The sequence below is a fragment of the Chrysochloris asiatica genome, unplaced genomic scaffold (genome assembly GCF_000296735.1).
Source record: "Chrysochloris asiatica unplaced genomic scaffold, ChrAsi1.0 scaffold00272, whole genome shotgun sequence".
Classification (NCBI taxonomy): domain Eukaryota; kingdom Metazoa; phylum Chordata; class Mammalia; order Afrosoricida; family Chrysochloridae; genus Chrysochloris; species Chrysochloris asiatica.
The window spans coordinates 2,739,337-2,753,308 of NW_006408790.1; the positions used below are offsets into that span (position 1 = coordinate 2,739,337).

The window sequence follows — 13,972 nt, forward strand, 5'->3', positions numbered from 1 at the left end:
TATACTCATATATACTCATATATCATCCATTCACTGTGCCACATAGTAGAAGTTGTCAAGTGCCATCAAATTGGTTCCAACCCATAGCGACCTTGTATAGGGTTTCCAAGGAGCAGCTGGTGAGTTTGAACCACTGACCTTGTTCAAACTGACCTCGTGGTCGAGTGTTTATCCTACAGTGCCACACCAGGACTTCCTAGGCTGTAAATATTAAAGGGAGCAGATAGCCCCATCTTTCTCCCACAGAGTGGTTGGTAGTTCAAACCACCAAGTTTTTTGTTAGCAGCCAAGTGCTTTAACCACTAAACCTCCAGGGCTCCTCTCTCTAAGCATGGTCAGCCCTAATGCTCTGTCCACAGCTTGAGCTGCAAGTCCATGCCCAGGGAGACCCCCACCTGTGAAATTCCCTGGACGTGTTTAATGTGACCAACACTCTGCTCAAACAAGCTGTTCTGTCTCAGCAGACACAAGGCCTGGGCGTTTCCGCTCTGGCTGAACAACAGCTGTGCATAACTCCCCTCTTCTGAGCTGGGAGACAAGGTTTCCTGATAAGGCAGAAACAACTGGCTTTAAGGAAGCGCACTTTTCAGAGTCACACGAATGCACTCCGGTTTTGAGCCTTTTTGCTTCTGTCAACTTATCGCTAGCGAACACCCACGTTCGTTTCTTCACAAATGATGGAACATCACTGTGTTTTAGTGCATGCATACCTGTTCATTCCACCTAGGAGCACATACCAGCACTGTTCTCAGAACCCCTTCCCTTACTCTGGAGGGGCTGAGTGACCACTGGCTGGCCAATTTTAGTAATGTTTCACTTGCTCATACAATTAAATTGACCAAACCAAAAACTAGAGCATTCTGCCTCACAGCTATCTTATAGAGTAGCACAGACCTGTCTCATAGGGTTTCCAAGGCTGTAGGATCAGCACTGGACCGATAACCGAAAGGTTGGCAGTTCAAGCCCACCAGCTGCTCCTTGGAAGCCCTATACAGGGTGGCTTTGAGTTGGAACCGATTCAATGACATTTAAATACAACAATCTTTGTGGAAACAGACTGGTGGGCACAAACCACTAACCTTTTGGTTAGCAGGCAAGCATGCCCCCTCACTATGCAAACAGGTCTCCTGACGGATGGAGGGAAAGGCCCACACTCCTCAATGTATTTAAGGAGCCCTGGTGGCACACTGGGTAAGCACTGGGCTCCCACAGACGCTCAGCTGAAGAATGATGCGGCAGGCTGCTCCCATGGGACCCGTCTACTCTAGGCTAGGTGCTACGAGTCAGAAGCCACAGCAACGGGTTTCTTTCTTCCTTTGTCTCCTTGTATGTGGTCTACTGTCTTACTTTTGTACCTTGGTTTGTTTTGCTCTAATACCCTTTTGCCGTCTTGCTAGGAACCCCAGAGTATCAACGTATGTGATATAGAATGTCTCCAATTTAAAGGGTTGGTAGGAATGATGCTGTAGGTTGACTCAGAGCTGGCCCATGCTTTCCGCCGATCCTTACACACACGTGTCCAGCTGACGTGGCTCTTTAATAGAAGCCCGGGTCGGTCTGATCTGCAGTAGATTTCTCACAGCCACTTGGTGGGAGTGATCTTCTGACTCCAGAGGACAAAGTTCACATATTTCCTCTGCTCTAGTCCCAGGATGTGGCACCGTAGGAGCAGCACAAGGCTGGTAACTCTGCAAGGTCAATAGTTCAAATCCACCAGCCACTCTCGGAAACCCTACACAGGATCACTATGAGTCGGAACCGACTTATCATAGAATGCGCCTTAGAAGGAGGATGGTGAAACATCATCTCTCATGCTCTGGAATGTTGTCAGAAGGGACCAGTCCCTGGAGAAGGACATCATGCTTGGAAAGGTGAGGGGGTCATTGGAAAAGGAGACCCCTAGTGAGATGGACTGACACAGTGGCAGCAGCAATTGTGCGGGTGGTACAGGACCGGGCAGAGTTTCGTTCTGCTGTGCGTCAGGTTGCTGTGAGTCAGAGCCGACTCGGTAGCACCTAACAACCACCATTAAAAGACCAGTTCCATCAAGTCCCCTGAGACTCGCGGCCACCCTGTGTGTGCTCCACAGGGTTTTCCATGGCTAACGTTTCAGAAGTGGATTGCCAGACCTTTCTTCTGAAGTTCCTCTGGTGCACTCGAACCTCCAGTTTCTGGTTTTCTGATTGCTGTTGTTGTTCAGAGCTGCCAATCCCATTCTGACTCACGGGCACCCTATAGGACAGACCATAATGGCCCCATACAGTTTCCTAGGCTGTCATCTTTACAGAAGCAGACTAACTACCAAGTCTTTCTCACTCGGAGCGGATGGTGGGTTCAAACCCCTCGAGGGCTTAACTGCTAACCCTAACACCCACAAAGTCCTGGGGCCCAGGGTTAAAGAGCTGCATGGCTCATGGACCCCACCCACTGTTCCAAGGGAGAAAGACGTGGCCATTGCTTCTGTGAGGCGTTTCAGCCTTGAAAACTACGAGCTGTAACTGACTTGAAGTCTAACAAGTTTAATTTGATTCTGTCCATCTAAGGTAAAAAACAGGAGCCCTGGTTAGCAGCTGTGGGTTAGGTACTGGGCTGATAACCACCTGGTTGGTGGTTCAAGCCCACCAGCCACTTCTCAGGAGAAATATGAGGTCATCTACTCCTATAATGAGCTCTGGTAGCATAGTGGTTAAGAATTGGGCTGTGAACTGCAAGATCAGCAGTTCGAAACTACCAGCGGCTCTGTGGGAGAAAGATGAGGCTTTCTGCTTCCGTAAAGATTTACAGCCTCGGAAACCCTGTACAGGGTCACTATGGGTCGGAACCGACTCGATGGCACGTAACAACAACAACAACAGCTCCTATAAAGACTTAGCCTCCGGGACCCTACACAGGGTCACTATGGGTTGGAGGACAGACTCAAGGGCAGTGAGCTTGGCTTTCTGTTTTGTCTAAGGAACCCTTGGAGACCTGGTGATGCACTGTAGGATAAGCATTGGACTGCAAAGTCAGCGGTTCTAACTCACCAGTCGCTCCTGGGAAACCCTAAAAAGGGTTGCTATGAGTCGGAACCCACTCAACAGCACTTCACAACAACAAGGAGCCCTGTTGGTTCCGTGGTTAAGCACTCAGCTGCTAACCTAAAGGGTGGTGGTTCAAACCCATCAGCCACTTCCTAGGAGAAAGGTAGGTATGTCCTCCCTTAAAGTTTCCAGCACTGGAAACCCTGTGGGGCAGGCAGTTCACTGTTGGGTCTTATAACTCAGTCCTTGGTACCCAGGCACGGCTGCAAAATCAGCCCTCTTACTTTCCTGAGTTTGGCAGATTCTGAAGTTTAAACCATTTCCTTTTCTAAGCCCCCCAGCTCTCTGGTCCAGGGGAAGCCTAGAGAGAGCTAGGGTTTGTCTACTTCAGCCCTGCCGGCCCCCAGGCACCGTGCAAGAACACACCCTGCCTGGAGCCGAGCCGTGTGGTGCTGGCCACGGTCACAGAGTCCTTCTCACCCCAAGCTGGGCTTCTGTCCAGGCTTAAAACGTGAGCTGATGGGTGCACTGAGCAGACCCCCAGCCTCACCAGCGCCCCACAACCTTGCATGCCTCCTCTCTCACGCTGGGTCTCAGGAACCCTGTCTTCTCTCTTCTTCCGCTCTCCTGAGGCCTTGTCTTGTTGTCTTCATGGGACCACCGGGCTGGCCGTTGTCCAGTTCTGCCTGCTGGAGGCACGAGGCTCCTCCTTCACGTGTCGGGGTCCCCCCTCCTGAGAAAGGCGACTTTCAGACGACATTGCTGTGCTCAATGCTGTTGATTCTGACTCATCAGGGACCCACCGTGTGGCCAAGCGGAACGGCCTCATCGGGATTCCCAGGTACTGTCTTTATGGGAGCAGACAGCCTCATCCTTCTCCCACAGAGTAGCTGCGTGGATTCAAACCGCCAACCCTTAACCCTTGTACCAGCAGGGCTCCTCCGGCAAGAAACGCGCTGGTGTGTACCTGTTAGGAACCCTGGTGGCACTGTGGGTTAGGCACTGGGCCACTAACTGCAAGGTCAGCTATTCCAACCTAGCAGCCACTCAGCAGCACCCCTCAGGGGCAGTTCCATGTGTCCTGTGGGGTCTCTGGGAGCTTGCATTGACTTCATGGCAGCGGGTGGGTTTGTCTGTGCCTTCCGGTCACTGTGCAGTGAGTATGGAACGGCCCAGTGAGCATCTATCTGGGGCAGTATCTCCCCTGGACTTAGGGTGAGGAGAGCAGGAAGAGCTAAATAGAGGATGCCGCTCCTCCAACTCTGTTAAGAGGCAGGTGAGAAAAAGGAACTAGATCCCATCTGTGTGTCCCCCAAACCCAAGCCCAGTACCACTGAGTCAGCCCAACTCACAGCAATCCTGAGGGCAGAATACAACTCTCCGCAGGATGTCCCAGGCTGCCAACTTCTACAGGAGCAGAAGGCCTCATCTTTCTCCTGTGGAGTGGCTGGGGATTTGAACTGTCCACTTGTCATCAAGTAGCCAAGTGTGAAACCGCATCACACCAAAGCAAACCAAACCCACTGCCATCACAAGTGACCCCATAGGGTAGAGCAGAACTGGGCTTCCCAAGGCTCTCATTGTTACAGAAGCAGACGCCTCATCTTCCTCCCTCGGAGCTGCTGATGGGTTCAAACTCCCCACCTTCCAGTTAGCCATCAAGTGCTTGACCCAGCGCACCAGCAGAGCCCCTTTCATCTACAACCACCCTAAAGCATGTATGAGGGACACTCCAATTCTGGGTGCCCCCAGGGGATGGTTTTTCACACTAGGTCTGCCCATTCAGGTCCCAGTGCCTAGAGCAGCCTGGAGCCCTTGTAATCACAGCAATGGGGCCGCATGCCCATAACGGTGGTTTATGTTAGAAACTTGGCTGCCAGCACTCAGACAAATGTGCCCACTTCCATGGAGATAAAAAGCCAGCATCTGCCATCCGCGAGGAGAGTGTGGTCGTTCTGGGGCTAAATGGCGTGATAAAACTTCCTAATTGAGCACATACACGGAGCGGTTTTGAGCATTGTCTTCTCCCACTTAGCTTCACCAGCACAGTGTAGGCAGTGAGCTTTGTTACTCTGCCCCCAGTTGGAAATGGAGCGGATTATCTGATGTTGATTTCCCATCTGCTGCTGTCCATTTGTCAAGAAAGTGTTGGCTGGTGGGATTCTCAAAGGGTTAAAAACAAAATACTTGGCTCCACACATCATTGGTGCTTGATGGTTTCCCCTAGTCCTCAATCGGCACATTTTCTAATTCCTATTGGTTTGTCTTTTCTGACAGCGTGGGGTGATTAGATGGAGTTATATATGTAATGTTTGTTATGCAAATGCTCAAAACTGTCATTAGAGGTATTTGGTGCCTATTTTTAATGTGGTTCAGTTTTACTAATATATGTTCAGCAGAGGTATATGAGTATAGTTGACAGACAATCATTTTGGGGCTAAAAGAAGGTAGCAAAGTGGGCTGTGATTTGGTGTGCCCAACAACACAAGACCAGGTGTAGCTAGTCAGTGTGCACAGAGCGGGGGGCTCCTGGGCTGCCGAGGCTTCTGGGTGTCTGCTCTGGGGGTACCGTGTGCACAGGGGCGCAGCCAATGTGCAAACATCCACGTGCATCTGAGATCGCATGATGTATGCACTCCCTGAACGTACCTTGTTGTTGTTAGGCGCCTTGGAGTTGGTTCTGACTCTCAGAGACCCTGTGCAAGGTTTCCAAGGAGCAGCTGGTGGGTTTGAACCACTGACCTTGCAGTGCCTGTTCCACAGTGCCACCTCAGGAGTCCTGAATGTCCCTTATTCTAAAGTAAACAACCAAAGCTGGGCGGATCGTTTTCTACACCAAGGGAGACCTTTCTCCAAAGAAAAGGAGGTCAAGTAAAATACAGTTCTCTCTACAATAATGGGGTTGCTATGGGTGGGAGCCGACTCCCAGCACCTGACAACCCTAAAGTGAACTGAGTGGGAGGAGAGAAGGTGATTGTGCAGCGGCTACAGTACCTGTTGTATCTGGAGGGTCCAACAGCCTGTTCTATGTGAATCTGACTTTAAGTGTTTAAACACAGAAGGGGGGCTATTTCTTTATGGCTTAAAACAGATTTGAGGCTTGCCACTGGCTCAGTGTTGGTGGAAAGGTTGCCATGGTGAGCCTTTAGTGTTTAATGACATCCTTGCCTTTGAGTGGCTAACTATAGACAAAAAGTTAGGGTAACATCTGGCAACTAGTGCTACGTACATGCACACATATGATGGCTGCATGGATGCCCCCGTCCCAAATCCATTTTGCTGTCGAGTTGATTCCAACTCCCATCTCTCTGTGTGTACCAAGGGGCTTCAACAAGTCTGTGGGAAAGTGCCATCATCTTTTAATTCAATGTTTCCATGGACTTTTTGAAGACCCCTTGTATATACATATACATGTATTTATGTGTATATATGCATATACAAGGGGTCTTCAAAAAGTCCGTGGAAACATGAAATTAAAAGATGATGGCAGTTTCCCACAGACTTGTTGTGATGTGGAGTCCTGGTGTGGCACTGTGGGCTAATGTGTCAGACTGTAAAGTCGTTTGAGCTGCAAGGTCAGTGGTTCAAGCTCACCAGCTGCTCTTTGGAAACCCTATACAGGGTCGCTATGGGTCGGAACCGACTCGACGGCACTTAACAACAACAACAATTATACATATATGTAGAAATGCTTTCCTGAGCCTCAATTTACTGAGCTTTATTGATATTGCTTTTTCTATATCTAAATAGAAGGTTTGTGGCCACCTTGCTTTGAGCAAATCTATCAAGGCCATTTTCCCAGTGGCATGTGCTCACTGCGTGTGTCTGTGCACTGTGCTGGTCATTCTAACAACACTTCCAGGATTTCCACCCTGTCACTGCACTGTTCATAGCTGAACCTGGTGTCGGCGTAACTTTTACCAGTGCTGGTAAAGGAAACAATCCGTGTGACCCGCTTTATTACGATAGTCACTTCCATGAAGCCCAACCTGCAGTATCGCTGAGGTCTGTCTGTCTGTAAAACCGTTGCAGTTAAATTCATGAAACAATCACTGCATCACTGTAGGCAGAGTCCAAGGCTCCAGTCATCTGGGGGAAGCACACCGAGACCTGGGCCTTCATCTGCCCATCATTTAGAAACATTAAGATGGAGAAAGAGAAAACTCCAGAGGGCTGTGCAGAATTCATTTGTCAAACCATCAAAACGCTGTGTTTGCAGTCACCTTAAATGGGTCCAGACACTGTCCCTTGGAGGCCAGTGATTAGAACAGAGAACAATATTGGATAGGATTCTTCACCCAGTTGAAGAAAGAAAGCAAGAAAAATCAATACCTCCCCAAGTCCCCTTTGCTCGAGCACACAAGTCAGCTAACCCACCAGTTACAAAATATTGAAAAGTAAACTCATGCAGTAGCTGGTACATAGAGGGTTTTCCAGGGAGCAAGGGTGGGGAGGAGACAGTCAAAACTAAAACAAAATGAAAACGGAAAGGTGGAGGCGGGTTGGAACACACAAGCTTACCCACACGCACAAGGCATTCTATCGTTCATCGTACTTGCAGGAGAGGTTACTCCCAAAGTGGCCAATGCCTCATCCATCTAACAGGGTCACGCTTAGGTCTGGTAGTTTTAAAATGACAGTATATATGTCTATGGAAAAGCCCCTCCCTTTGTGGAGGGGCCGGAGGAGACAGAAATCATGGCTTTAATGAGTCACGCCGGGCGTGCGTGCTAAATATACTGTCCTTTTAAGCAGGAGAACTGACGCTGAATATGTACAATGGATCAGAAGCCAGCGGATGTCAGTGTGAATGAATGGCAGGACCGGGAGGGAGGAGAGGAATGGGGGCGTGGCATCTCAATCCAGATCCAAATGAAACCAACAAAGCAGCATATGGGCTAGGTAACAAGTCGGAAGCATGTTTGTCTACTGAAGGCACTGGTTAATGGAAGCTGTCAGCACGTTACCATGGAAACACTGAGCTGCGCTCCGCCATCTCATACCTGATCCAATACATTCCTGGTTGTTGGTAGTAGTCCAAAGACCCTGATCTCTTGATGGTAAACCCGTGGTCCAGCTGAGCAGAGAGAAATGGGGGCAACTCAGTGGGTCCACATTGAGCTAACCATTACGACGTCCACATTGATTACGTCGATTAGGTCCCACCAAAGCTGTTATTGATCGACTCTGGGGATGGGTTACAGAGAGGGTTACCACCACGGTTCAGGAAGACTCGGATCCCTCGCGAATATCCCAGAGGGCCGTTTGCTAGAAGAGACCTAGTTTGTCAAGCAAGCTTTTGGAGGCCCACTTAATCATGAGCTCTCAATTTCGAAAGCAGTAAACACCTCTTCCTGTACCACAGAATGGAAAATGCTTTCATCCGGTACTGGTTTCGGACTTAGCCCCACCTAAGAGAAAGCAGACTGGAGTCCCCCACCCCGAAATCATACCCCATAAGGCTCAAATTTGAAGGAAATAGCAGATGAAAAGGATCAGGATGGGAAATCCCATAAATCACAGCCATTTGAATTGCTTTAAGAGTTAATCTTCAAAAGCAGGGCTAGCTTAACGGTGAATCGTCGTAACTGCACTTTTGAACTAAAGAGACCAGTATAAAACAGTCAGTACATTTTCTCTGTGAAAATATGGAAAAATAAAATAAAAATTTAAAAATCTCCCCTCACGATCAAAAAAGGAGTCAAGTGCTTATGATTAACACAAAGAAAAGGAGACCGGGAGACTCTCAAAAAGCTGCTCATCCTAAAATAAGATGTTAGCCCTCAGCTCCCTGGGAGTAAAAGATTCAGTCCCAAATCCTGAGCGCACACCTTTTTCCTTGGAAGGATTTTCCCGCTGCCTCCAAGCATGGAGCTTCTGCATTCAAAGACATCTCAAAAGCATGCCAGGAAATGAGGCATTTAGACTAAGAACTGCTTGGAGAATTGGGTGATTATAAACTCGACTCAGCCAGTGTTCATGGAATAGCAATGTGAGATTTTAATCTTTCTTTCTTTTTTAAAGTACATTGCTTTTTATCTAGGAAAAGGCCCCCAAAGCCTCCAAATACATTTAGGAGATAGACTTCCTTCCACCCAGAGGAGAGGCACTTAGTAACTAGTTCTCTCCTGCCACCTACAGGCCAAGCATCATATTGCACTTACAGTGGGCTCAGACCCAGCAAAGCGCTCCAAAGACTAAGCCTCCTTTTCTGGTTTTTGCAGGCTTGATCCATTTGCAAGAGACAGATGTAAAAGAAGAGCTTTTGAAAGCAATAGGGAAGTTATCGGTTAAAATATTATTATTATTATTATGTGAGGGAGGAAGTCGGATCTAACACCCTTAATGAATCTAATAACCTCTCCTTCTCATTCCATTTTATGTTTATAAGTTGAAATAACCTTTTGTTTCCTTTTCTCTGTTCCCCTGTATGAATTTTTTTTTAAGCCCTTAACGATTGGAAAAGGTAGGGAGGGTGTGGGCAATGAGGTCTTTCTGAGAGGCAGAAGGTCGCAGCTATAGGGACAGCCCTGGGTGGCCTTTCAAAGGCCTCCAGCTGATAATCATGCTTGTGTCCTTCCTACGAAGTGACCACCTGCCCTTTCTCTGGTCCCGGAATGCAGAAGGAGTGAAACCGAGAAGGATAACCTGACATCAAGAACTCAAAATGCTTACAGTTCAGAACCAGGAGAAGACGTTAAACTGCGTTCGCGTACTCAGCTACATTGGAGCAGTCTGTCCCTTCCTTTACGGCTCCAAGAAGGAGTGCCGCCAAGTCCTTATAAGCATTTCCTCTCTACATCAGGGCAAGTGCAGGGTGACCTGAGGACTAGTCATTTAATTACTCATCTCCTCACACTTTTTTACATACACAAACCAAAACCAAGCCCGCGGACACACTGGAGGACAGAGAACTGCCCCATGGGGTTTCCAAGCAGAAGTCTCATCTTGCACCCCACCCCCACCCCCAGCAGCTGAAGGGTTCAAACTGCCGACCTTTTGTTAAGCAATGGACTGCTTTAACCACTGTACCACCAGGGCCACAGATCTATATTTATAGACACACAGTGGGACTTCAGAAAGTGCCTGGAAAACTTCCACTACGTTTTGATCTCATTTTCCATGAGCTTTTTGGAACCCTCTCTTGATATCGACTATCATTTATTGACTATTTTGTGCATCCCGCAGGCCTCCCCATACACCCTGCCTCATGGAGCTCCGCAGTGTGGCTTCACTTCTGTTTGGAGTGTGGTCTCATGGCTGGATTCTTTTCTTGGGATTGTTCCTGAGATGCAACCCTTGCACCTGAAGAATGAAACAGGTTTGTTTTTGTCCACGGAGCCTTATCCAGTGGCCCCCTGAAAGTCGTGACAAAGGTAGACTGAGTCACCTGGCCAATCTGAGACAGGTTTGCATGGAGGATGAGCAGAGCGTAATGGGGTGGATTTAACAGCGTTGCTCTGCCTCTTGTCTCAAACAGGAACGTTAGCAGCTAACATCTGAATTGTTCTTTAGAGATATGGTTAGCCCGGTAACAGCCAATCAGCTTGCTAATTAGTGGAGATCTGTAGTTTTAAAACTTTGTCATGGGTAACCTAACATAACTCAAGGCAGTCGAGTCGATTAGGACTCTCAGTGACCCTATAGGACAGAGTAAAGTTGCTCCTTGGGGTTTCCCAGACTATCAACCTTTCCAGGAGCAGTTGACCTCCTTTCTCCCACGGAGGGGCGGGAGCTGAGTGAGTTGGCATCACACTTTACAATTTAGAAACAGAAGCTCGCTGTAGGCAGTATGCGAGGAAGGGAGCTGATCTTAAACTGCATTACTCAGGACATTTGGGGGCGGGTCATGGCCATGGTTCTTTGATTTTCAGATACTAGCTATAAAAAGATGGAGTTTTACTAGAGTCACATGGATTCACTTCCAGAATCAGCCCAGGTTGGATTGAAATCAAATTTCCCTTCAGATCCATGTTGTCCCTTAGCTGGAAAACTGTACTGAAGTTCTCGCCTTAGGAGACTCCCAGAATCTATGAGCCTGCTAGTACTGAGCAGCCACGGTAAGTCCAACCAGAGACTAAAATACAATAAAAGACCAGGGCAGGGGGGTGGGGAGGTGAGAAACAACATGCCAACTGTCACCCGGGACCAGGAAAAGAAATGCAACCCCTCTCTCTCTGGGACAAGCATGCTGGCTGTCCATTCTAGAAGGAAACCACAAAAATCTTTGGTCCTCTTCTCAGCTGAGACCATCACGCCTCTGGTGCTTTCAGAAAGCTGAGTGGGTATCACACAGATGGTCTACAGAAGGTGAGGGCAGCAGGTTTCACAGAAAGAGGGTGAGAAGACACACGTGGACCCACAAAATGCCCACAGCACTGAGGGCATCTCGAACTGTGAGCTTCTGACTTGGCATTGTCGTTGTACCCCTTAACTCCCCAACACCGTTTAAGCCATGGTGGAACGTGGCTCTGGGTACCACGTGCCAGTGATGGAAGTCTGGAGAGAAACGGGAAAGCTGAATTTCCCATGTCAGCTATTTATCTATGGCTATATCAGCTCTTCTTAAAAAGAAAGAAAATAAAAACATCCATGGGAGGGCTTAGATATTCATTTCCACTCCTGACTGTGAGGTAATGTAGAGCCTCCCTCGTGTCCAACACCACATTGTCTGTGTTCAGAAAAGAACAGCATTCCAACTGATTTTCACAGGTGGGTACTCTGCTAAAAGTGTCAGGCTCCCGGAGTAGGGAGAAGGGGGTGATTAACGACTCAATCAGTCTGGGGCTGAGATTTACAGGAGAATATGGTGCCTGTAAGCATAAGCCTTCCTTAGGGTTCTGCCACAATTCCATCTTTGCCCAGAGCTGTTCTCAGACTCTGTAGTCTACGTCTGTATGTGCAGGACAGAAAGGAAAACAAAACCATCACCCAAGAGAAACAGCGACACCAGAGATGGAGGCAGAGGTGAGGACACGGAGAGAGGGAGCAGCCGAGGGCTCCGGACTCATGGAAAGAGAGGGACTAGGTGCTGGCGACCAGGAGGCAGGCTTCCAGAATGTGCCCTTTGTTCGTTTAAATGAATGTATCATTCCTGTGTGTTTTTGTGTAAATTAAAAAAAAAAAAAAGAAGAAGGAATAGTGGCAAATACTGTTAATCGATGGTGCCTGGAAGGGACTGTAATCATTGCAATGAAATTAAATACAACTGGTTGCATGCAAAACCGATGCTCTCCCATGTAAACTATCACTCAATTCACAATAAAAAGTAAAACCCAGTGCGGCCACATCAATAAAATGGCAAATGTTAACAAAACATGAAACTTTAAGAACAGAAATTCAAAGAAGCAAGATGAGGTGATGTCTTGTTCATGGCAACTCGGTTTTGCTGGAAATTGTACTGTTGGCTTTTCTACTCTATCATGGCTTTCTTTGGGGTCTAGTCTGAGGGTCTTCTGTATGTTGTGCCAACCTCACCACCAACCCTCTCACCTGGGGGAGTCTCCTAAGTGTTTTGTTGTTGTTGTTTACGTCTTGCTGTAAAAAACAAACAAACTAATCTGACACTATTATGAAAATCCCTGTGCAGGAGGGTGGGCGTGGCTGTCTACGGGGTGTTCCAGGCTTTCTCACTAATGTCTCTCAGCTTCCCTTCCCTTCAGCATTCTGCAAAAAGACCCCCTGGACTCTCTTGCTTTCCCAACGCTTAAGTGTTTACACTGGCAAAAGCCAGAGAGCTTTTCTGTCTTTAAAAAAAAAAATCATGAAATTAATATATACTGCAAGACCCCCTGAGGTTGTGGGATAATGATGTGACTACCAGGGAAATGAGCTGCAAAAACACATGGACGCTCCAAACCACCTCGTCCCTGTTAAGTGGTCAAGCTGTCTAAAGAAATGATCCAAGTCTGCCGCCTCCGGAAGGGTCTCCTGAGAAACGCCTGTCTCTTTGGCGGGTTGCTTTTTAAAAAAACACACAGTGAGCCCCCCAAACGTATAGGTGGGTATTTTAGATGCTTACTGCTAAGACAGAGACGCCAGCGGTGGTGCTGTTTGGCTTGGGACCTGTATTGAAATGCTTCTTTATCTTCCCAGCTACTGACAGCTGATGCTCATTTTCTGGGAGGCCATCATCCTAGAATAAAAAGAAAGAAAAGAAAATCAGATAAAAGGAGAATGAAGCTGGAATCTTCTACTCCGACAAGGATGGTAGAATTCTGGAGATGTCAGAAAGAAATCAAGCCGTATCGTCTCGTTAAACACGGCTCCCGAGTATTGTTAATTTCCATATTTGTCCACAAATTAATTTGCTCAGGAGTGTCCCACGACCCTCAGAGGTTGAGTCCTAGATACATGAAAAAATTATTTCTGTTTTGGGTTTCTAATAAAAATCTATTTTCAATTACGGTTCTTGGAACATATATCAAAGGACAAGCTAATCTGGAAAAAAAAAAAAAAAAAGGAAACATCTTTTCTTCTCCCCCTTGTTTCAAGCTCATCAACCAGAGCCAACACCAAAGAACCTCAGAGCGGTGGGCTCCACACAGCCCACAAACACAGCCAACCACTCAGTTGGCCATTCTATTGTCCCAGACAACCTCCCAGCACTGAGCTCGCAAATCCTGGCTGTCTACATGCATCTCTTGCGAAGACCCTGGAGTTCATTGTCACCCTCTCTGCTGGGACCTTGGTCAGGTCTCCTTTGCTAAAAACACATCGACAAACTGGGCCATCTCTGGCGTCTCCACTCACTACTTCATGAAACGGGCTACCCACTCTCGAAGGCAGACAATGCATGCTAACAAGGGAGAAGACCCACAGGGACCAGGCGAACCAGTGCCAGACACGGCAGAGACAGGAAGGAGACAGTCGGGTGTGCCACAGAGGGGCTCTCCTCCAGCACGGCTTCAACAAGTACACCCAGTTCTGTGGTCTCCACACACCCCACTCTG

General features: G+C 48.0%; 1 protein-coding gene across 2 annotated transcripts in view; it reads right to left on the reverse strand.

The window, feature by feature from the left end:
- Window positions 1-13,972, reverse strand: part of DCLK1 (doublecortin-like kinase 1) — a 314,483-nt gene that overhangs the window by 6,358 nt on the left and 294,153 nt on the right. Inside the window, exons 15-16 of one of the 2 annotated variants that reach the window (XM_006874370.1) lie at window positions 13,042-13,155; window positions 8,024-8,097 (exon numbers count right to left, since the gene is read on the reverse strand). In XM_006874370.1, the coding sequence (XP_006874432.1) occupies window positions 8,024-8,097; window positions 13,042-13,155 (188 nt within the window). The remainder of the gene's footprint in view (window positions 1-8,023; window positions 8,098-13,041; window positions 13,156-13,972) is intronic. The other variant, XM_006874369.1, reaches the window with a different exon arrangement.